The following is a 22,469-nucleotide window of genomic DNA, read 5'->3' as shown; positions in this document are numbered from 1 at the left end:
TCAGTTTCCGCTGCGTCTCCGTTGGTATCACGAAGAATCTTTGGCGTCGCAGAAACGTTATGCAAATGGTGCAGTGTGAGGGAAGGTGGACATTTACAAACTACAGACCAGTGTTGTTTTTCTCTGTGCATTTCATTCAGCCTTACAACGAAAACACATCTGCTTTTATTTAATTTTGTGTGTCGAAAAAGGCGAACTATGACAACAACGTACTGATGGCCTGAATGTTGACAGGCCCAGCCAATGCAACTGCGTAACAGTTAAACATCACAGCTTTTTATCACGCTCTCTCTCTTCTCTCTCTCTCTCTCTGTCTCTCTCTCTCTCTTTACATTGAATGTAGTTTGATATATGTATAGTGGATTATTAATGTACTGTTAAAAATGTGTGCTCATTTGACAAGAAGTGCAATTTATACTTTGGTTAATGTGCGTAGCATCAAATGCAGCTGAATTATCACGGCGCTGTGATTTCTATAGCTCCATTTGCTCAGTCGTGCTACCCTGTATACCACTACCTGGAAAGAAAATGTTTATTTACCAGAAGACAAAGAGACAAAAAGTACACAGCTTTCATTAAAATATCAACTTTTGATTGGTTCCCTCAAATACTGTCCCTCCACCCATGTTTTAACGTTATTTCCATTACTTATATTTACTAAATTGTTTGTTTTTTTAAATTTTGTGTTTTGATTTCCAGCCTTTGTTACAGTATTTGTTTTCACAAATTGCTGTATCTTTAGCATGAGCAGCTAATTTTTTTAATTGATTTCTTTTTTTTTTATTGGATTGATTTTTTTTTTGTTTTTGTTTGTTTGATTGTTGTGTTTCCTTGTGTCACATTTTGTATATTCTGCTATTAGCAGAAGTGCCAAAACATTTATTCCATATCGGTATTAGCGAAGCTGAGGAGGCGCTCCGAAATGACTCACTGACGGGCTGCAGAAAAGCCCCGAGTCAAGTTTTCCTCTTTTGAAACGGTAGCACACAGCCATGGGCCACACCACGCTATCAGATTAAAAGTGCTGGTGTCGGATATTTGACGAATTCACACTCTGCATAACGCTGACGGTCTTTTATCAGAACACATCTGTACCCTCCGATGCACCACAGCCTTACTGGAATATAACTATTTTGCCACATACCATCCAGAACCGATTGACATTTTCTTTGAAGACCCTTGTGTTCACACACTACTTTATTTCAAGATGACATTTCATATGACTGTACTGTTGGAGCCAAATAAACACAGTCTTTCAAATACATCTAACAGCAGTCTTGCCTTTATTGATCGTCCTTGTCTTGCATCACTAATATTATGGTCTTTGTTATAAAAGCTGCAGCTAATAACCAGAAAGTATATTTACGAGCACTTAAATGTTCCATATTGTAGAAAATTTGATTTTCTGTCTTTTTCCCTTATTTTTTATGCCTAAACAAACTAAACAAAATCTCTTTGTTTCCATGACTGAATAAACAAACTGACCATAAAGGACAACACAATTTCATACTGTCCTCTGAGAACAGCTTGTTTATTCAGTTATAAAAAAGATAAATATTTCTGACTGTCACCCAGAGTTTCTGGAACTGATTATCTACATGGTCAGACATTTATTTCTCAGCCTGACTTGTTCTTGAGTTGCACTGCTTCTATCATGTGTAACCTATTAATGAACACAGAGGATCCCAACTCTGCACGGGCCAAGAATAATATGGCCAAATACTCGTCCTTTGTTCATTTATTATTTATTGAGCTAAAACAAATTTAACGTACAACGGCTGAAAAATACCAGCCAGTTAAACGACAGACATGAATGTAGAAAGCAGACTCTCTCCAGGTGTCCACCATGCTTGTTAGTCCTGTTCAACAGGTGTCGAAAGGAGATAAAAAGTGCAGCTTTCTTATGTTTTAAATCAGAGATGGCTTAGATTCCTTTTCAAATACTATAGAGGTTTTCAAGTGGCTAAAATTAGCTTTGTGGATATGGCACTGTTTATTACTCTTGTTGTTGTTGGTGGTGGTGGTGGTGTAGGGACATTGACAGAACAGGTGCAGCAGCATTGTGTCTGGATACATTTCAGATGTCTTTCTCAGACTTCAGAAGAAAGTGGCCAGCAGGATCATATCTCATCACCATATATAAGAAACCTCCCTTACTTTACCAGTAAGGATATTCCAGATATTTCCCCAATTCAAGTTATAAACAAACCTCGACCAGTATGAAACAACAGAAGGAGTTTTTATTATTATTATTATTATAATTATTGCTAATTATCTTGTGTGGCCGGTCTTGGGACAGGAGGTGTCGCTGGCTGTACAGATTGTAAAACCCACTGAGGGGAATGTGATTGTGATTTATATGCATAACATTTTATTTGATTAACTATTGAGGTCATCTTGGGGTCAAGTGCCGGTAAACAGACTGGTCTTCTCAGTTAAACTCGCAGAAGTAATGGCAGCCATAACTGTGGCAAACTGCTCCGGGGTGTCACGGATACCAACAGTATGAAGGAATTCAGAGCAGCTCGACAGTAATCCATTATCATCGAGCAGTTGTTTCTCACAGCTGTCAGCTGTGACGTGCCGGCTAGGTGGCAGCACGAGAGAGCCGCGCGAGCTGTCAGTGTGCACTGTGAGTGTGTGTGAGTGCGCGCGCGCGCGTCTCGAGCCGGGTTACTTGAGCTCGAGCAGATGAAGCTAATCTGTCAGTCAGCGAGGAGGAGAGCAACATCAGGATGTCGGCGGAGAAGCTGGAGAAGAAGAAGACGCTGGACCTGAGGAAGAAGCACATTGGGTAAGACAAGCACCACAACACACCAACTGTCATTTTGTGAACACACTTTTATTTATTAATTAGTTAGTCCGTGACGAGTTTTGTAGCTAAGAAGCTATTTGAATGCTGCGAATAAAAGTGCAACCGAATTCAGTTTTGATTTGATACACTTGGAAACACGCACAGTACTTTATAGTACTTTACAGTACAGTACAGTACAGTACTTTATGTGTAGCAGGATAGTGTGCATTACAGCTTGTGATACTTTGAGTTCAATTACAGCCTTAATATATTGTTCATTACCACTGTACAAACACAAACACACAAAAAACCTCAGTTAAAGGTGCACTATGTAGTTTTGGGGAAGACATTTAAATCAGAAGAAAAGAGTGAAGAAGAGTTTATGTGTAAACAAACTGACCTTAAAGGACAACTCAATTTCATACTGTCTTACTTTGTTTATATGTGGTGGACCCTGCCACCTTTCTAGCTTCAAACAGTGCTCTGACCTGATCTTCCTCTGAGAACAGCTTGTTTATTCAGTTATCGAAAAAATTTATATTTCTGAGTTTGGATTATTACCTCATTAATATTGTAAATATTATTATCATTATTATTATTACGTTATTAATATTATGTTCACACATTGGAGCACTAACGTTAGCTCCTCTGCAGGCCATCTTGTAAGATCTTCTTCGGCCATGACCCTATCAAGATTGTGCAAGCCAAAGGCCAGTACATGTACGACGAAAAAGGGCAGCGCTATCTGGACTGCATCAACAACGTGGCTCATGGTAAACGCAGTTACACTCGTGCATGCAAACACACACGGAGCTCTGTAAATCAGGTTTCTTTTCGCACCTCTTTTATGTCGTCGCCTCCGTCAAAAATGGCGAAACGTAAGAACCCAACAGATCCGTTCCCTCTTACATATACGTGTAAGGCTGCCATCCACATATGGAAGTTAGAGGTGTTGTTTTTGAGGACTTGACAAACTGCTTTACAATGTTGTCATGGAACATACAAGTAGTCAAAAGTCAATAAGCTGCAGGCTTTGCAGGCAGACAGGAATGTCCATCTCCTGCATTACCTCACTCAACACTCTCTAATTTCAGCATATGGCCTCCAATTATGCGCCTTTAATATCAGTTGTCATGGTATGTTTTGACCTCAAATTACAGTCGGATGACTTTGTTTTTGTCCTGAACGTGAGGACCAGTTCTAATCCTGCGTTCATCGCTTTTCTTCCACTCCTCAGTGGGCCACTGTCACCCGGACGTGGTGAAGGCGGGAGCTCAGCAGATGGAACTGCTCAACACCAACTCGCGTTTCTTGCACGACAACCTCGTACTGTACGCCCAGCGGCTGCAGGCCACGCTTCCCGACAAGCTATCTGTGTGCTACTTCGTCAACTCTGGGTATGTCTGCACATTTCTCGTGCTCCTCAAACAACAAACGCACCGAGGCGGTTGGCCAGACTTGTTTTTTTGGGTGTGGATCAGTTGCATTTAGTATCATAATTTGTGTCTTATCTAGTTGAATTACTTGAACTCTAGCCTGAGGTGGGCTGGATCAAAGGGTGTAGTCCAGACATGTATGACTGTTATGTTAGTGTACTCAAGAGGAAACAGCACAAAAAACTATATGTGCAGTGGATGACTCTCCTTTGGAAAAGCCTCCTGCTGATTATATACATTTCAGTTGTGATGGTTATGCTGCAACAATATAATTCTACTTGAGGGCTGCACGATATAGTAAAAAAATCACATTGCAATTATTTTGACAGATATTACACTTGCAAAATGATTCACAATAAGTGGGAATTATAATTTTCAAACACCACAAGTTTCATTCTCACTGAAAACTGTTAAAAAACCTGTTAAAATCATGCTGATGTGACATTTGTTTATGGTCTGTACCAAACAAACATGGACACCAGAACATCTCTGCAGCTCTAAAGTACTTCAATATAAAGCTGTTTTGTCACATCTTCTTGAAGTGTCATGACTTCCCGACAAAAGTAATGGAGCATTATACAATGCATGCCCAGCTTTGGACATTAAACTGGACCAGTCTGCTCTGGTTACTAATTTACACCACTTGCCAGAGTGCGAACAGGAATCATCTAGATCCAGGGTAATAATGTTGTAGATAATGATCCATACACACTCAGTGCCAGACTGAGTTTTTATCAGTCACAGGGAAATAATTACAGTGGGAGAAGTTGTAAAGGTGACAATACAGTCAAGCTATCACTGCAAAGGATTTATACTGTCTGTACAACAGTATTAAAGTTTATGAGCAATCAGATTACACACAAAAGACAAGAGGGAGAATATATACTAAATACAATAAATATAATATGAGCCCCTTAATTCTACTTCAAGGAAACAACATTTTAGACAATATTGCACTTCCAACTTTGTGGCAAGGCCCTTTCTTATGGCAACATGACAGTGCCCATGTGAACTGGACAAGGTCCATTAAAAAAAACGTATTTTTCCGAGTTTGGTGCGGAAAGAGCTTGACTGGCCCGCACAGAGCCCCGGCCTCAATCCCCAGAGATGAACTGCAATGCCTTGCTAATGTTCTTGAGGCTAAATGAGCACAAAATCCTGCAAAGCCCTCAGAGAGGTGTGGAGTAGAGCCCGACCGAGCCAAGAAAGGGAGTAAAAAAGTTCAGATAACGATACAGTGACTGATACACAAAGATTTTTTTGCGGCACTCCCTCAAATGTGGTTGTCAAACACTTGTGGTAACGATATGTAACAGAGGCGGGATACTTGACACAAAACCCAAACATCTTTTCCGCTTTATAATCAGTTAAATAAAAGTTTTTTTTTACAGCTGCACATATCCTCTTTAATTACACCTGTGACGGGCCAATGTCGGTCAACCGATATATCGGTCAGGCTCTCGTGAGGAGGCTGTTATAGCGCCTTAACAATCCCCATGATTTGCAGTAAATTATTTAACAATCACATAGGGCGTGTAACGTTTGTGTGCACACGTAGGGTAGGACGTGATTTCATACACACAGCAAAGTAAAGAAAAACATATTTGGCAGAGGAATAGCTTGAGTATCTAAATGAGATCTTCATGCATAATTAAGCTTTATCTCTATTCACCTGTATTAATGAATATATGTCATCTTACAGGCCCTCATAATGGGAAGTAAAACATCAAACAGTGACTGACGTGCTAGCGTTATCCACGGCTTCACCTGTGTATTTTGTGGTGACTGAGTAACTCAAAGTAACCCTTGCCCCTGTGAATTTCAGCTCCGAGGCCAACGACCTGGCGCTTCGTCTGGCGCTGCAGTACACAGGCCACAAAGACATCATCACGCTGGAAAAGTATGTGCTACTACCGCCTGGTTGTTGTTGGAAAACAGCTGGTGCACATGTCATTTTATTCAGAGATTATTAATTTTTTTTAATGACGAGAAATCAAAATAAGGAGCAACAAGGCCTGTGTGTGCTTTGTTTGCAGTGCGTACCACGGCCATGTCTCATCGCTCATTGACATCAGCCCCTATAAGTTCCACCAGCTGTCAGACGCTGAGCAGAACCAATTTGTCCATGTGGTGAGTGCTTTTTCTCTCCCTGTCGGCCTGCCTGCACACTATTAAAACACCATGACTCAAGCTGCACTACTGGGCTTTGACAGGCTACTGAGGATTCACTCCAGTACATGCACATATGTATGTGTGTGTGTGCGTGGATAAGAAAAGAAGAGAGGAAATACGAGTAGTTTTTACGACCTATTCAACAGGGCAAGAAAAGAAGACATCCTCATCTGAAAATTCACAAATAACTCAAACTAATTGTAAATCACACACATCATGGTGAGATGCTTAAAGAGACCTGACAGTGATTTAAAATCTACCTGCAGAGTCTCTGAACTCTGCGCTCTGTTTAGAAAAGTGTCTTTGGAATGAGGCAGAACAGGAAAGTTACGTAGTCTGAATGCACCACTGAAAATGTTCACCAAGGTCATCAGTGGTCTGATTTTACAGCTCCTTTATTTGAACTGCAGGCAAATCGAATTCCTGAAACGTCTTCATTTAGATAAATATTTGATGTTTGTGAAATTTCTCTTTGGCTTTAAGTGTTATAAATATATATATTATATAACAATATAAATTATGATGATTTGACCATTTCAATCGGCAATCGTTTTCTTTAGTGTAGCACCAGAGTGGTGGAGTCCACCATGTTGCACAGCCATGTTTCTGCAGTATCATTGAATGGATAAACCAATCAGTGGCTCTAGAGTGATCACCACAGGGGAGGTTGGTATTCAGTCGGTTTCAATCTGCAGACACACAGCTAGATGCCACTAAATCTCAGGCACTGGACCTTTTAATGTCGAATAAAAAATAAAACATTTAAACCACACTATCTAGAGTGAACAGTCTGTGAGCGGACAAGCTAAAAATAATCATCCGCAGCCCTTCGTGCTCTGTGTTATGTGAGTCTGTGCACTCTGTTTCTCGATCACCTCGGTGTAGTTCGATATGGCAACATGTGGAATCCTCAGCTCTAGTGTTACATGCCGAAGGTGCGGCAATTCAGTCTACTCTGCTAACGGGCTAGCACCAAGGAATCAAACAGTGGCTGGGATATTGGTAATTCACTAGTTGACCAACATGTGTGTCTGGGCTGCTCTGTTCCTGTTTTCATGAGTTTACTTGTCAGTTCTTAAACTGCTGTGTCTTTTGATCACATATCCTCACGTAAACCTTCAGATGAACACAAGCCCGTTCGGACAAAAAGAGATAATGACACAGTGTTTTAACACTAAGAATATTATAGTATTCAAATAAGATTTATTTTTTCTCACTGTGTGACTTGCTTTTCCTAATAATTAAAATAACGGATGCATTTGCATTTTTTTCCCCATTATCTTTACTCAAGAAGCAGCCTACCACATCTTTGCCAGAGAGGACAGATGGTTTGAAAGAGGCGTAAAAGAATCCATCTATGTCAGACTGGGACAACCATCTGCAGAACCGAGTTACCTCCCCAGACAACTTAACACCCGTTCACACCCGGGCCCACCTAGCCCTAACGACCCACATGAAGACCGGTTGGGTCAAAGTCTCACAAGTGGCCCTAACGACTCTGAAACTCAGAGTTCACAAGTGACCTTAACAACTCTATAAGGACATCATTTTGAGACTTTGTTATTGATTATGTGATTATTGACTTTACTGTATCAAGACAATCTTTCAAGAGAGACTTGCCATTCATATAACATAACCCCTTGCATAGGTGTCAGCAGCCTCTATGTGTTGAAAAATAGAGCGCAGGCACATACTGTAGAAACTGCATCAGACCTGTTTGCCTCAATACGCAAACTGATAATGCTCAAGGACAACGCTGGAAAGATGGTTACATGCTAGGTGATAAGACTTTCATGATAACATATGTCATTCAACAAGGGTGTCCTCATTTACACTGCTTGGGTTGGGTTGCTGAGGCACAAGTGCAATCACAGCAGACAAGTTCATATATTATAATAATACTATATATTAGATCTTTTTTTTAAAAGCAAGTCGATTTAGCTTAAGTTAAAGTTGTTTGTGTGATTGTCTTGTCCCCCTATACAGGCTCCCAGTCCAGATGTGTACAGAGGCAAATACAGAGCAGATCACCCTAACCCTGCCAAGGCGTATGCAGATGACGTCAAAGATATAATACACAGAGTCCAAGGAAAAGGGGGAAAGGTACAGTTTGATTTTGGTATGTTTGTGTTATGTTAACTCAAAGTGAGGTCGACCTTATGCTGCCTCAGTAACCTCAGAAATGTTTGTATAACTTGTTCTACTGTCTTTTTAAAGGTCTAGCGCGGTGCCCGTCAAAACATGCTGTTTAAAAATATGACATATGATGCATTATTATTCATTAAACTCTTCAGCTTTACATATCAGGACCAGTTCTCCCTGAAGGATAGAAAACCAGTGTTGACTGTGTCGCCTCACTCATCCAGACAAATTTAACCTTCTGCAGTTGTTTTTTTTCTCACTGCAACGCGTTACTACAGCAAGCTGTTCTCATCTCCATTATGTTTATGTCTGCTTCCCCGTGACATCACGTGAGAGGGATCATGCAGCCCAGCTTCGGCTATTTCAAGATTTATCTATATTGAATGTGTCGTGTGTCTAAATTGCATCAAATTCGACAGCGCACCTCCCTGGGTCCTCAGCGACAAACCTGCCAAGTGTGAAGTAGATGGGATGAACTCTTTGGCGTGAAAGCTTGTTGGCAAATAATCAGATGTTGGAAAGCTTGAAAAAACAGAAGCGCATGTCCATGCTTGCAGTGACGAGAGGGACTGGATTTACATCTCAGAGATTGTACAGAATGCTCTCTGACAGATGTTTTTGCAGTCAGGAGGAAGCCAAAATTGACAGAAGGAGCTCCTTTTTTGTCATAATGTATGTGATTTAATGTTGAACCCTACTGTCAAGACAGTGACCTACATTAACACTCATCTCCAAGTATTGCGTGACTGCCTCTCTCTTGTTTGTGCACGGCCAGCTTGAAAGTAACACACTTATGAAAGAGGGAGGTCAATGGGTTCAAAGATGTCAGAGCTCGTCCTCTTCTCCAGTTTACGGGTCTGGTTTTAGATTAATAGACCTGATTTGTTTTTCTCTAATGCAGATTGCTGCTTTTACTGCTGAGTCACTGCAGAGCTGTGGCGGGCAGGTCATTCCACCTGTGGGCTACTTCCAGCAAGTGGCAGAGTACGTACCCAAACTAATGCAGAGATTCACTCATCATGCTCATACTTTTCACAATCATCTTACCGGCACCGAATAAGGAGAGCGGCATGATTAACTGTATGCCCAACATGTCCTGGATGTAAATGTTTTTGCACTGCAAGAAACAGTTGAAGCACTGAACAAATGTACAAACCTAAAAAGACTACTTAAGGCAGCTGCACCAGAATGCTGAGTTGATGATTAATGCACGTCATTGTTTTGTTTGTGTTCTTTTTCAGAGCCGCTAGGGTATAGACAAACCTGTCTAGCGCGTTGCGTCTTATTTATTGTTGCATGTTTGTGGGTGTGTGCCTTATCAAGAGAATGAGCAACGAACTAGGGTTTACCTCTGCAGACATGTTCGCCAGGCTGGAGGTGTTTTCATCGCCGACGAAGTCCAAGTGGGCTTCGGGCGCGTGGGCACCCACTTCTGGGCGTTCCAGCTCCAGGGAGCGGACTTTGTGCCTGACATTGTCACCATGGGAAAACCTATTGGCAACGGACACCCCATGTCCTGTGTGGTCACGACCAAAGAGGTGGCAGAGGCCTTTGCTCTATCAGGAATGGAGTATTTCAATACAGTAAGTGCAGTAATTTCCTTTTGTACCACCCATAAATATGCAAATATGTTGGTTAATATAAATATCAAGTTTTTGTTAACTATTTAAATCTACACAACACTGCAGAGGCAGATGGCAGAAAGCACGAGATACGATCTTTCCTTATGCTCCCACATTGACCAGAAATGGCACCGACCCAATCTCCGCTTGGCATTAAGCTGTCGTCTAAATTTATCAAGCATATCGACACAGCTGCTTTCCACATTATGGGGAAAAATACATTCCATTCAAGCCTTTTTTTTTCATTGATGGCCTCAGATGACAGTTATTTCCTGTGAAAGTAAAAAAGAAATTGGGATAATAATACAAAATTTAAGAGTTCTGTCTTTCATACTGAATTGATTTTCAGCCAGTTTGGATATTTCCAGTCATATACTGAAACTTTGAGTGTGTTTTAAGCAGTTATTTGTCTTTTAATCTATAGATTTGGCATAAACAAAAAAACACATTGCTGACTCTGTTACATTGCATGTCTGTTATGTATTCAGTGCTTCTGAGCAGCCTGTCATCCTGATGATCAGGCAGCTGATTTCCGAGGTGGTGTAAACCCAACCTCGGTATAATCTTTCCTCTGTGTGCGGGTCTTGAATTTCTCAGTTTGGCGGTAACCCAGTGTCGTGTGCCATCGGTCTGGCCGTACTAGACGTGATTGTGAAAGAGGATCTCCAGGGAAATGCGCTACGAGTGGGCCAATACCTGACCGACCTGCTGGAGGAGCAGAAAGAGAAGCATCCGCTGATTGGTGATATCAGGTCAGCAACCACACAGTTACAGTATGAATGTGACTATAAAGGCTAGATTTCATTTGGTGTAAATTACCATGATCCATCCAGAACATGTTTTGTCACGCTCCTGCAGGGGTCGCGGCCTCTTTGTTGGCTTGGAGCTTGTGAAGGACAGGTTGAAGCTCACCCCTGCTACAGCAGAAGCCCAAGAAGTCATATATAAGTAAGTGTAAGATCTGGGATGAGTGTCTTTGTAAGATGACCAGAGTATTGCTGCCCCCTGTCTTTTCCAGCCACCTGTGAGTTTTGGCCATATTTTACGAATTACACCTTTAAAACAAAGAGCTTTGATTTTACTGCTCTGCAGCATTCCCCTTCCTCTGCAACCTCGCTTCAACAATTTATTACTACGAAGTAAACCAACAAGTTCCCCCGGTGTTATGATAGCCTTCTCATGTCACACAAAAGGTTTATCAACGTGCGGTGAGATAATGAAGTTGAACAGCAGCACATGCACTTCTGTGTGTAATATTTTAGGCCGCTCATTGTAGCTCTCATTCACAATACTTGATACAGAGTGCGGAATAATTCCTGTTTCGTCCCAGGCTAAAGGAACAGTACATCCTTCTCAGTGCTGACGGACCTCATCGCAATGTGCTCAAATTCAAGCCGCCCCTGTGCTTCACCACGGAGGACGCCGACCTGGTGGTGGAGAAGATCGACCACATTCTCACAGGTGCTTAACGTCTCCCCCGGTCCTTTTTCTCTCCGTGGTGTTGGAACACGCCGTCATCTTTCTGGCTTGTGCATTATTTAAAAGGATCAAGGTGTGTAATGGTAGCCTACTGTCGCTGAAAGAGCTCTCAATCATGTGTGTTATCGTATCTGTTTACAGAACTTGAGGACGCCTTAGGCTTGAAGTTGCACAACACATCGAATGCAGAGAGTGATAGCAGCAAAAGAAAGGTAAGTGTGACTCTGTGCCACATTTTAAACAAGTTTCTGGACCAAAGCTCTCGTGTATTAGATCGGATCACTTGTCTTAAGGAGGCAAATATAAAAAAAGACAAGATTTAAACTTCCTTGATTTTCATTTCAACGTTCTCTCTTCAACTTCAAGCTGCCAGCTGAGGAAAATGGACACCAGTATCACAGTGGGTTAATACTCAACAGAGGGAGAAGTCCGGGAGATCCTCAGCAAACCAAGCGCCACAAGAGATAACGCTGCTAACAAACAAGAGTCACGGCTGTACAGTGACAACACTTTATCATAAGTAACCGCAGCAGACAACATCAACTTTGGAGGCGATGGAGCTCGCTGGGTTAAAAAGTGAAGTGCCTTTAGCATTTAACCTAATGAAAAATGTTATGATAATGATAAAAATGTACTGTGTATCTATGAGACTGCAGTATCTGCTCAGGTATTATGTTTTTTAATCACATGTAGGAATCCTTTATTACAAGCCTATTTAGCTTTAACGTTGGTGCGGAAAACCTCCTTTAATTGTGCGAGTTACCGTGCTACAAAACCTGCATATTCCTTTAAATGTAATGTATGCCAACATTTACTTGACCATGATTTTCAGGGAATCATAATTTTAATAAAGCAAATAAGTATTATGTGGTGAATCTATTTGCATTGAATAAAAATACTGTATAAAAAATAGCGTGTGTGATATTTGCTCGTTGATCCATGAGGACGATCTCTGCCAAGCACATGTAGAACATACATGATGGCTGCACTGACTGTAAGGCTTCAGCATATCTTCCAGTCTGCCTCAAACAAACAAACAAACAAACGTGAACGCTGTTTGACAAGTCAGCAATTATTTACCACTGTTCCCCTGCTCCTTAACAGAGACTGGACCAAAAACTGAGTTTGTCACGTGCATTTTAGAGGGCTTAGTCACTCTCTAGACTCCTTACAGCCTGTGTGTTTAAATGCATATTTTATGATAAGAGATCACATCAATGATGTGTTGACAGTTGTAGGTACTGCACTTTGAAGGCTTTCCTGGTGGATGTGCAATAGTTCCTCCTCCTCCTCCTCCTCCTCTGGTTACTTCTAATTTGTACATCCATTTACTTCCTGATTGCAGTATGCCTTGATTTATCTCTCTCTTGTCGTCTGGCTCTTTTACTGTGAAGGGTTACGTTTGAACAGGTTGTGGCCAGGATGTCGTGGATCTGCAGTGACGTTTCCTAAGACTGGATGACTGCGGTGTGCGGATGTCGGCTCATCGAACCTTCAGTAAAAGTGTGTCGGTGTCTTTGGCCTGGTTGTACAGGATTCTGTCACCACGTCTGTAGGCTTAGGCATAGCCTTCACGGCCTGACAAGCTGCCTGAGTTTAGCTGTAAACAAGGTTTTGTTGTTCAATGTGCTCGGAGTTTCAGTTGGCACAAACATCCTCACAAAAGCTGTTATGACATGTCACAGTGTGAGTGAACTCTTCCTCAGATCGTGCAGTCACAACAGGCCAGCTTTGCCTCGCTGGTCCGTCTCCTCAGTCTTGACCAACAGGCTCAGCAGATTTTAATTTCTGCCTGTAAGTTGGGGAAGGATAAACCAGAAACTGATGGACGCTGCACAGGGGATGGAGCCATGGGCATCGTTTAATATGGTATATACAGCTTGTTTATCCAGTTATGGAAAAGATAAACATTTCAGAGTTTGTATTATTACCTCATTAATATTGTACATTTTAAAATCAGAGTTTGAATTTCTACTTCAAAACTACATAGTGCCCCTTTTTAAGTCCCTAAGAGCAATGAGCAGGGAGTCACGACTTGCTCTCGACACAGGAGAAACACCCAAGCAGAGCCCAGTTATAACTTCATGTATGGATAAACTATTTCAATACAATGAGCTATTTGTTTTATGTCTGCACACCCACAGCTGTGAAAACATGTGAATCATCATTCACAATGAAGGAAGTTATGAAGCAATCCTGCAACACCCCCTCCACCAGAATACAGGTTTAAAATGTGCCATGATCAACTGCCTTTTGTCCCCTGATGGTGTCCCGTCCTTGGTAACTCATTTATGTGGAAATTTAAACCTTGAAATCTGTTATTCACTTATAAATAATCACAGCACCCAGCATATATAAGCATGACTTTTCTATATCCATGAAGTATTAGTGTGAAGAAGCTCATTGCTGTTCTCTACTGCCTGGTACGTCTATGCTGCCACCTTCAGGAAGGCAGACTGCAATGCTTATGTCGTGTTCACATCTCCCAAAGACTGTCTATGCAATCAGGTCACAAAATGTAGATACTGATCTTGGTGTTTGCCCAATCCAGCACTCAACACATTTGTAAATCATGGGCGACTGCAAGAAGCTCTGAAAAGAAGATTTATTTCACACCCTTGTACAAAAATGCAACTGTGACGGGTTCAAGGCGATTTTAAATGATTTCTTTACAAAAACAAACAACTTAAACATTATTTGGACTCCCCCCCCCCCCCCCGATACCAAATGAGTGGCTCCATGCCAGCAGTGTTCAGCAACTTCCTTTTCTTGTCCTCCTCCAGAGAAATTTCACCTGCTGCACGGTACATCAAGCTCCTTTTAGTGTAATTAAATTACTCAAGTGTGCTAAAGATGGACCAGGCTATTGTAGGTTTTCTAATAAAGAAACGAAACATGACAAAATTGGAGATGATGTGTCTTCAACAGTGATCTATGTGTTCCTCTTTGTTAGGCAGTTAAGAGAAAAGGAGAAGAAAAGGGAAGTCACTGAACACAGATGAGACAATGCCAGTGAGAGACTGTCAGTGCAGCTGGGTATAATTTCTCTAGAAGGTCAGTGCTTTCAGTCATGAGTCGATGTTGATTATATCAAAGGTCAAGTTTATCGATAATTTTAGTTGAACTGCCTGTTGGGGTTCCCACGCATTTGACGTCCTCTGTCCATCGAAATCATCTTCAGTGTGCTCGTTTAGCCCATGAGGTATCCTCTGAAAAGACAACAGATTAATCAGATAAGACTCTGTGAACTGCAGACTGGAGTTGAAATAAATATTACACGCGAAGACTTACGGCAGCTTCATGCGCATGAACACTCTGGCCATGAAGAAGCTGAGGAGGACGCTGACAAAGCCGATGAAGAGCAACAGGAAGCGGTTGAGTTTGGGAATGTTCGGGGCGTTGGAGCGGTCCAGGATTATAAAGCCCAGGCCTCCCATCGTGAAGAGGAAACTGGAAGCCAGTCCCTCCATAATGTACTGCCCATTTACTCTGGAAAACAGATGCACTTACATTAGTTATGCATTTCTTAGTGAGGTTTAAAGTTAACCATTACTATCTGAGGTGACTATCACCAACAGGCTGCAGTTTGTTGAGATGCTCATGATCTTATGACGTACCTGTATGCCAAAAAGGCCACTGGCCGCTGGTGTCCATGCTCATCAGTCATTGAACCCACACTTGGGGGCTCTACAATAACATCATAGATGATGCCTATGATGTGGAGAAGGTTGAGAAGAAATCAGTCAGAAGATGACAGACCTTGAGCTACGTTGAGCATATCAATCAAAAACTGATCATGTTTAACATTTCTTCCACCACTAACGTTACTGGTGGATGTTCACCACTTCTGAGTGGCAAATAACCGTGAAATCAAGACGCATTCAACTTGTTTCTTGTGCTAGCTAAAGCCAAGTTAGCCTCAAGTAGCCACTATGCTAACTCCGTGCATGCTAGCCTTAACGTCAAGCAGTCTAATTTACAAATGCAACCAAAGCCTACAATACCTGACATTATTCCAGCCACACACGAGTGAGCTTTAACTCTAAATAATGCGCTGACGCAGTCTAGGTTTAACGCTAACAAGCTAGCAGTCGTGCATTTACGTTAGCTTAGCCTTAGCGGAGCCATTTACCTCCTGTGATGAGAAAGTAGGACACGATAACGACCGCATACACGGTCATAGCCGACGGCATGTGCAGCCATGACGGTTTCTTCAGTTTTATATTCGGACACTCCAGCACAGCAAACGGTATACTGTATAAAGTCTCCATGGTGTGTGAAGAAACGTCCTTTCTCTGCAGTACAGCTGCTGACGCTGGCTGAGGTCCGTCTGAGCAGCGATTGTTGACGTGTCCCGGAAGTACATGTTGTTGTTGTTTTTTCTAGTCTATCCTCTCTGCAAGACGTTTTAATTAATTTATATTATTTTATTTATGAAAGTGAGAGGTGCCATTTTAAGCAAAATATTCCCCGATACTAACATAAACGTAAATAAAATAAATAAATGTCTTTACAACTTCTTTTTTGGCAAGGCCTGAGCGTGACGTCATCTTAAAGAGACAGTAACATGAAACGTCACTGTTCTTTACTATCAGGACTATTTGGTATTATAAAACAATAGATCATTGTTTTGAGTATGGCTGTTATCAAATTAGCATGTGTGACCACAACACTGATTAATTCCTAATTATGTATTTTCACTCATTAGGTCCAGTTTAGTATATTTGAACGTTTTATATTGTATAGAAAACATTGATATACTACGTAGCTTGCTTCTTCATGGTCATCTTGCTTCACTATGGACACATGAAATGTCTCCATTACATGATGACAAATTTATTCTAATTCACATCAGGGATTTTGCAGTCCACTCTCACAGCATTAAAATATACATGTATGGTACTGTATTGTACATCAGGGTACCACGCTTTCATTGTGTTTGTGTCCTTAAGGGTTATAATCAGACACCAATACCCACTTAAGAATCAGAAAGGTATCTTTGGTATTCGTTCTCACTTGAAATTTTAGTGTGTGAAAATTCATTTAAAAACGGTCACTTGAGGCAAAATGTCAATATCCTTATTTATCTGTTACATGGCTTTCAAATATCCAACCTCCAGTCACATTCCCTCCCTTTTCATTTAGATGCACCAAAGGATTGCAAATCACAACAGGAAATGGATTTGTTTGTCATTTTTTATTGTGGCAATACAAATACACATTTTACTTAGATTTCTGGCTCTGTGCCTGTGCCTTGAGCACCTTGACGACGATCTTCTGCTCCTCAATCAAGAAAGCACGCTTGATCCTGAGAATGAAAGCAAAGAGAAGATTTAGGCACAATGAATTAGCCCTTCAACTCACACCAGTGTCAATGACTGTCGTCTTCTCTTATCCATGCAATCAATTAAAAGATGAGGTAACTTGTGAATAGCAGTAGTAGACACTTTGTCAACATTATTATCAAGGCAAACGCTAGTGTCGTTCATTTCCCGTCAAGAAAGGAAATTAAAGGAAATGCTTCTATTACCTGTCACGCACAGTCTTGGCGCACATGGAGCCTCCGTAGGCCCTGCTGACGTGCTTCTTGGTCTTGGAGAGCCTCTTCAGAACCCGAGGTCTAACAGCCCGGATCTACAAGACAGAACAGGACCATAATGAGACCACAGGCAACGTGAACTGACTTGAGAATTACCACCACAACTGATGGAAAGTTATCCTACACACGTTTAAATACAGTGGACCAATCCAGACAACTAAACTCTGGAGGCTGCAAAGAAACATTTACAGGCATCCTGAAATAAGGATTGGAGCAGCCTGCTCTGTAACCAAAGGCAAAGAAATACGTCTGCCACTTAAGTAGTTGAGAAGCACACCAGGTTTTTAATATGCAATTTCATTTTACCACACTAGAGCAGCACTCTGCTCGGATCGTATTTGACTTGTCAAGGAACATGTCTTGGCCGTGCACCTCTGAGAAATGGACCTACTCTCTCATCCTTTCTGAGTGGTAATTTGGCAATTAAAGAAAAGACCTGTAACACAAGTCCAAGAAGATGTATCCACATAATGAGGTCAGACTTGCAGTTCTCCACTGATTTAAAGTTTCTTGTTTGCAAGGCTTTCTCTACAGCAAAGCGTTCAAGGAAAATTAAGACACCTTTGTTTTTACGTGTAATAGTAAATTAGTTGTGTAGACATGTGACTTAAAATTTGGACAAAATAAATGCATTTCACAATATTCTCCAGATAATCAACTGTGCTTAAAACTCTAAAGTGGCACTGAAACATACTTCACTTGACCTTACATTTTGCTAATAAAGAATATTGTGCAAACGGAGATAGGAGTGTAAACTGAAGGTATTGAACACATTTCCACACATCTGATTACATTTTTTTTGTGGGGACATGATGGACAATCCATAACATGAGCCATGGTAAGAAATCTATGTAGGACTGTCCGCAACCTGAAGAGCTTTATCGAGTCATTCATGTGATGATCAACCTGACAATGGAAATTCACCAGGATAAATGTATCCTATTTTTTCATGATCCACGACATCTCCCTTACTGTCCCATCCCTATAGTTTAAAAATAGTTATTTTCAACTGCATCTAAAAATTCCACATCTGGATATATACAGCTGCTAGATTTATTCTTTGCAATCTATGATGTGATGTTCAAGCACAGTTTACAATTAACTTCCAATTCTTGCTCACTAAGGGCATTTTCTGTAAGCCAAAGTAAGTCTTCAGAGTAATCTAAAAAGGGCATGTAAACTAGCATCACAACAAAAATCCTCATCAGCTCCTAAATGAAGTGTACCAATGCATACACAGGCGATGGGTTAACATCACTTGGCCTGCCTTCGGTCCCACAGTAGCACAAACCCAAAAACAAAAAATGGGAGGCTTACTCATTCATTTGTCAAAAAGTGACATCTCGGCCATGTTTTAACTTTTCAAGTTCAGTGAAATGTTGTTGAATAGGCAATTACATTACTCCGACTTAAATGAGGATGAGAAGCAACGCATTTGGTAAAAGACTTGTGTCAATGATTCATTTACAACCTCAAAAGTGACCATGAGACCTTTTTAATGAATGACACCACATGGTTTAGATTAGCTTCTCTGAAATGGTTTGACATGCTGTTAAGTATTAGTATGTTTTTACACGCGTTTACAGGGGAAGACCAGCCTTTTTCTAGACATCGAGGTATGGGAGCTGTGTTCATCCATCCTATCAATTTAGTGCCGAAACACATCCATCTATCCATTCATTTAACTTGCAAATTCAAAGTTAACGTCAGGATTCCTGGGGAGAAACACGATGAAGCTGCACTGTCTTACAGATAGTTGGGGCAAAGTTATCAGACACAAACAGAGATCATCTACAGCTGACTTTTACGATTAATACAGTCAGCTCCATAGACTTCATATGCATGCACAGACATACATACATATACAGCATGCTTGGAAGGAGCCTTCACCAAAGTTTAATAGGTTTACTTACTCCACGCAGTCTTCCTGCGCTGATGCCACATGCCGACTTGGGAGCTTTGCCGACCTTCTTGGTGTACAGGTACACGATACGGTTACCAGGTGTACGTGACCTGCAGAACAACACGGGGAAAAGACGCATACAAACTTACAACAGGCTCATACATGAAGTAGCAATGGTGTCTGTTTCCAAGCAGGTGAAATGACAGAGACGCCATAAGACGTTCACTTACAGTCTGGTTTTGTTGGAGGCAGTGTTGTAGGACAACCTACGACGGTAAGTCAGCCGCTGCACCATCTTGAAGCTGAAAACAGACCGCAATATTCAGTTATTTTGGAGCATGATGCTAGGATGCTAACCCTGCTAGCCGTGCTAACGCTGCTGCTCCTCAACATGTTAGTGACACCGGCTAACACTCACGTTCACTTCCAAAACATTGAGCGAATTAAGTGACCATTTATTATACGGAGGGTGAATCTTATATATAACCTAACTCCGTGTGAAAACACACATTCAGCGTGGTTGTTAGCAAAGGCTCTCACATTTAGTGGGCTTCAGATAGCGGCCATCGGGACCAAGGAACGGCATCTTTAAATCGTCTTGGAAAAACCGTTAAATAATAAAATAATCACAACTTCAGAGGCAGGAAGTTATTGTAAGTGTTATCTCAACTTGAAATCGATGATATTTTCTTTTTAAACACAGGATTACATTGGATTATCAAATTGTAATGTTTCAGAGGAAAACAGGGAGCCGCCATACCTGCTGTCGCGGTAACCGGAAGAGGAAGGAGGAAGGCGGGTGTTACAGGTTAAAGTTCCCCCATGCCGGCTGTTTCATGACTGCCCCCTGCTGGAGTTCCGTTTTTACGACACAGATCTGAAACAATGAAACAAATTATATGATGTGTAATTCTGCTGTTGTTAAGTGGAAACTAATGTTAATGACAAGTATCTTTGAATTGATTTAGTTAATAGCTACTTTTATTTTGAAATAGACATTATAGATGGCATTTACCCAATCTACTGTGAACTTAGTCTCTTAAATAATTAGCAAATATAGTTGGCTATATTCAAGATTCAAACATTTAACTTGCATGTAAACTGGCACACACACGTTTATCAGCCTGTGTTGCTTGTAGATTGGTTTTGCAGCTTTTCTCAGTTTGATGTTGAAGTCTTTTATTTTGGTGGGTCTATGTTACATCCTTATTTTATGTGATTCATCTGTTTTCAAACCTACCAAAACATTAAAGCTCATATTTTTGCCACTCATTACATAGGCCTAATTTATCTGTTAAAGAACAAAGAACAATGTCAGGTTCTGCCAAACTCTCTAGAAGTCCACACTGAAGATGTGACACATTGCCACCTGTTCATTCTGGTGAGTGGATCCCTAAAACCTCCAGTGATCACCATATCTGATTTAATATTTCCTGGTAAATTGTTATCTTTTCAAGCAGCTGTTTAAGCTAATTATAAATCTATCTCAGGCTCTGGAATGAATCAGACTAGAACAATCGACACATCACTCTTGCAAACTGTTAATATTTTGACTAAAGCCCTTCAAGTCTTGTTTTGACTTGTCCCTGCAGGAAAAGCACAGGTGTAACTGAAAATGTTAACGCCTTCTATTTATATTGAACCTGCTTGCCTGCTGACGTACCCGCCCATCTAAAACAACAGCTCTGATTAATGTAATGAGTTGCACCTGTGTTTTTCCTGCTTGACAAGTCTAATTTTTTGGCATGAAGAAGGCCTATTATGAGTTAATTTCTCCAAACCCTCGACGGGGACTCATTTTAAACATTCAAAATAGCAGGTTAGGTGACTGTTAACCACACGGGTAGCCTGTGTTTTATTTGCAACATGAAAACGATGCATGGGTTGTCCAGTAGATGGCAGCAGTGGTGTGCCACTTGTGTTGTGAGTAGTCTGTCCCTCACACTCTGGATGGGATGCAGACATCAAGGTAAATTGTTGAAGAATAACATGCACACATTCATGGAAATGCTAATGCTAACACTGTGCAATTGTAAACATGCTCCCCATGTCTGGTGAAGCAACATTTTAAAGGTGCAGTATGTAAGAATTTTAGTCAAAACATTCAAATATTAACTAGCATTAAGAGTAGAGTGTGAAGAAATAACAGTCAAAGACGTCACTGTCTTGTGTTGCAGAGATATCTACCGAAGTTAGCGTGCTAACCAGCTAGCCCCTAGCCACTTTGTACTTTAGGAGGTGATAATATGACAGTAAACAACGTCGACACACTTTCTGGCGGTCTGAGTCTCCGGTCCAGGCAGCCAGCTAACACGACCGCTGGCTGCACAGTTATCTGAGCAAACATCATTAGCAGCAGTTAGCGGCTACTCTGGTTCTACGCTGCCTCTATTCGTTTGGGGTATAAATTCAACAGGGGGTCAAGTTTTCCTTTGAAAATGCTCAGTTTATCACAAGTCATCTCAAAGTGGCAACAGATAACTCTACCCCCTAGCGTTTCCAAGTGGTATTATTGTCGGCGCCGCTGTCGCAAAGACAACTGGATCGTTTCTGCCGCAAATCACAACAACACGGGCCAAAACATGAGTTTATTCAGTCATTTAGTCTATAATAAAAATGATAATGATAGTAACTCATGGGGGGTCACGTCGGGTTTATAGGGAACCAATGTAAACGCTGATGGTTTCATACTTTATATCCATTACATTGTGCAATAAACATTTACTTCATAATGATACACTGCGGCAGAAATCTTGTGTAGAAATCACGCCATGCATGCCTGCAGACAACCAATATCCAAATACTATATCTGCATCATACACACTGTCGCTCTTAAAAGGAGAGAAATAGCTCAAAATGGCTCCCTTTCAAAGAGGTGCTGTGTCACAGACAGACATTTGCCAAGCTCAGCCAACAGATGGTGAGCTTGGCAACCTTTTAGACGAGGCATTTGGCAAAGGCAAAGTTCAGCGACAACACGAGGCTCGGTACAGTGTGTTGGCACATGACGCATCCGTTCTGAGGGCATGAAACTCACTGTCTGGTTTTATGCTAAACTTAGTCAGAACTGCCTCTGGGCTGGATTTTGTGTCTGACGGTGAAAAGTTCACTCGCGCTCTTTTATTGTCAGAGATTCATTAGTCAACCTGGAAATGTTGCGTTACAGTTACACTAATAAATGATGCTACTTAATGAAGTCTGACATTCTTTGATACTATTCTTACAATAAACATGTCGTCTTTCACAATTAGTCCAATGACTTGTGTCGGAGACAACACAGTCCAGCGAGAATATGGGACAGAGACATTAAGAGCTTTGGCAT

General features: G+C 41.2%; 3 protein-coding genes across 4 annotated transcripts; 1 reads left to right on the top strand and 2 right to left on the bottom strand.

The window, feature by feature from the left end:
- Nucleotides 1-2,714: 2,714 nt before the first annotated feature.
- etnppl (ethanolamine-phosphate phospho-lyase) lies at nt 2,715-12,546 on the top strand. 2 transcript variants are annotated; one of them, XM_084344101.1, is made up of 13 exons: nt 2,715-2,794; nt 3,449-3,567; nt 4,032-4,191; nt 6,056-6,130; nt 6,267-6,360; nt 8,389-8,505; nt 9,446-9,528; nt 9,902-10,127; nt 10,764-10,918; nt 11,025-11,114; nt 11,497-11,627; nt 11,787-11,857; nt 12,012-12,546. In XM_084344101.1, the coding sequence occupies exons 1-13, from the start codon at nt 2,736-2,738 to the stop codon at nt 12,111-12,113; spliced, it is 1,482 nt and encodes a 493-aa protein (XP_084200227.1). In that variant the 5' UTR covers nt 2,715-2,735; the 3' UTR covers nt 12,114-12,546. The 2 variants fall into 2 exon arrangements, with proteins under 2 accessions (XP_084200227.1, XP_084200228.1); XM_084344102.1 differs by lacking the exon at nt 3,449-3,567 and having other exon boundaries at nt 2,725-2,794.
- A 1,690-nt stretch (nt 12,547-14,236) lies between these two features.
- On the bottom strand, nt 14,237-16,000 carry ostc (oligosaccharyltransferase complex subunit). Its single transcript, XM_084343829.1, has 4 exons — nt 15,778-16,000; nt 15,263-15,356; nt 14,937-15,134; nt 14,237-14,854 (listed from the first exon to the last, which is right to left on the bottom strand). Exons 1-4 carry the CDS (start codon nt 15,914-15,916, stop codon nt 14,836-14,838), a joined length of 450 nt encoding a protein of 149 aa, XP_084199955.1. The 5' UTR covers nt 15,917-16,000; the 3' UTR covers nt 14,237-14,835.
- An 823-nt stretch (nt 16,001-16,823) lies between these two features.
- On the bottom strand, nt 16,824-19,949 carry rpl34 (ribosomal protein L34). The gene is made up of 5 exons (XM_084344916.1): nt 19,908-19,949; nt 19,378-19,449; nt 19,158-19,257; nt 17,176-17,279; nt 16,824-16,953 (listed from the first exon to the last, which is right to left on the bottom strand). The coding sequence occupies exons 2-5, from the start codon at nt 19,440-19,442 to the stop codon at nt 16,869-16,871; spliced, it is 354 nt and encodes a 117-aa protein (XP_084201042.1). The 5' UTR covers nt 19,443-19,449; nt 19,908-19,949; the 3' UTR covers nt 16,824-16,868.
- Nucleotides 19,950-22,469: the final 2,520 nt, after the last annotated feature.

Source organism: Pagrus pagrus (assembly GCF_965226575.1).
Source record: "Pagrus pagrus genome assembly, chromosome: 22".
NCBI lineage: Eukaryota > Metazoa > Chordata > Actinopteri > Spariformes > Sparidae > Pagrus > Pagrus pagrus.
The sequence above is the reverse complement of the archived record's forward strand: the minus strand, read 5'-3'. Positions and strand labels throughout refer to the sequence as shown.

Coding starts and splice junctions, on each gene's coding strand:
- etnppl (XM_084344101.1), top strand. CDS start 2,736: ATGTCGGCGGAGAAGCTGGAGAAGAAGAAGACGCTGGACCTGAGGAAG. Junction 4,192..6,055: donor TGCTACTTCGTCAACTCTGG/GTATGTCTGCAC, acceptor TGTGAATTTCAG/CTCCGAGGCCAACGACCTGG. Junction 11,115..11,496: donor GCCCAAGAAGTCATATATAA/GTAAGTGTAAGA, acceptor GTTTCGTCCCAG/GCTAAAGGAACAGTACATCC.
- rpl34 (XM_084344916.1), bottom strand. CDS start 19,442: ATGGTGCAGCGGCTGACTTACCGTCGTAGGTTGTCCTACAACACTGCC. Junction 19,258..19,377: donor GCCTCCAACAAAACCAGACT/GTAAGTGAACGT, acceptor GTTGTTCTGCAG/GTCACGTACACCTGGTAACC. Junction 17,280..19,157: donor GCGCAGGAAGACTGCGTGGA/GTAAGTAAACCT, acceptor TCTGTCTTGTAG/ATCCGGGCTGTTAGACCTCG.
- ostc (XM_084343829.1), bottom strand. CDS start 15,916: ATGGAGACTTTATACAGTATACCGTTTGCTGTGCTGGAGTGTCCGAAT. Junction 15,357..15,777: donor CTACTTTCTCATCACAGGAG/GTAAATGGCTCC, acceptor TCCACATCATAG/GCATCATCTATGATGTTATT. Junction 15,135..15,262: donor GTGGCCTTTTTGGCATACAG/GTACGTCATAAG, acceptor TCTGTTTTCCAG/AGTAAATGGGCAGTACATTA.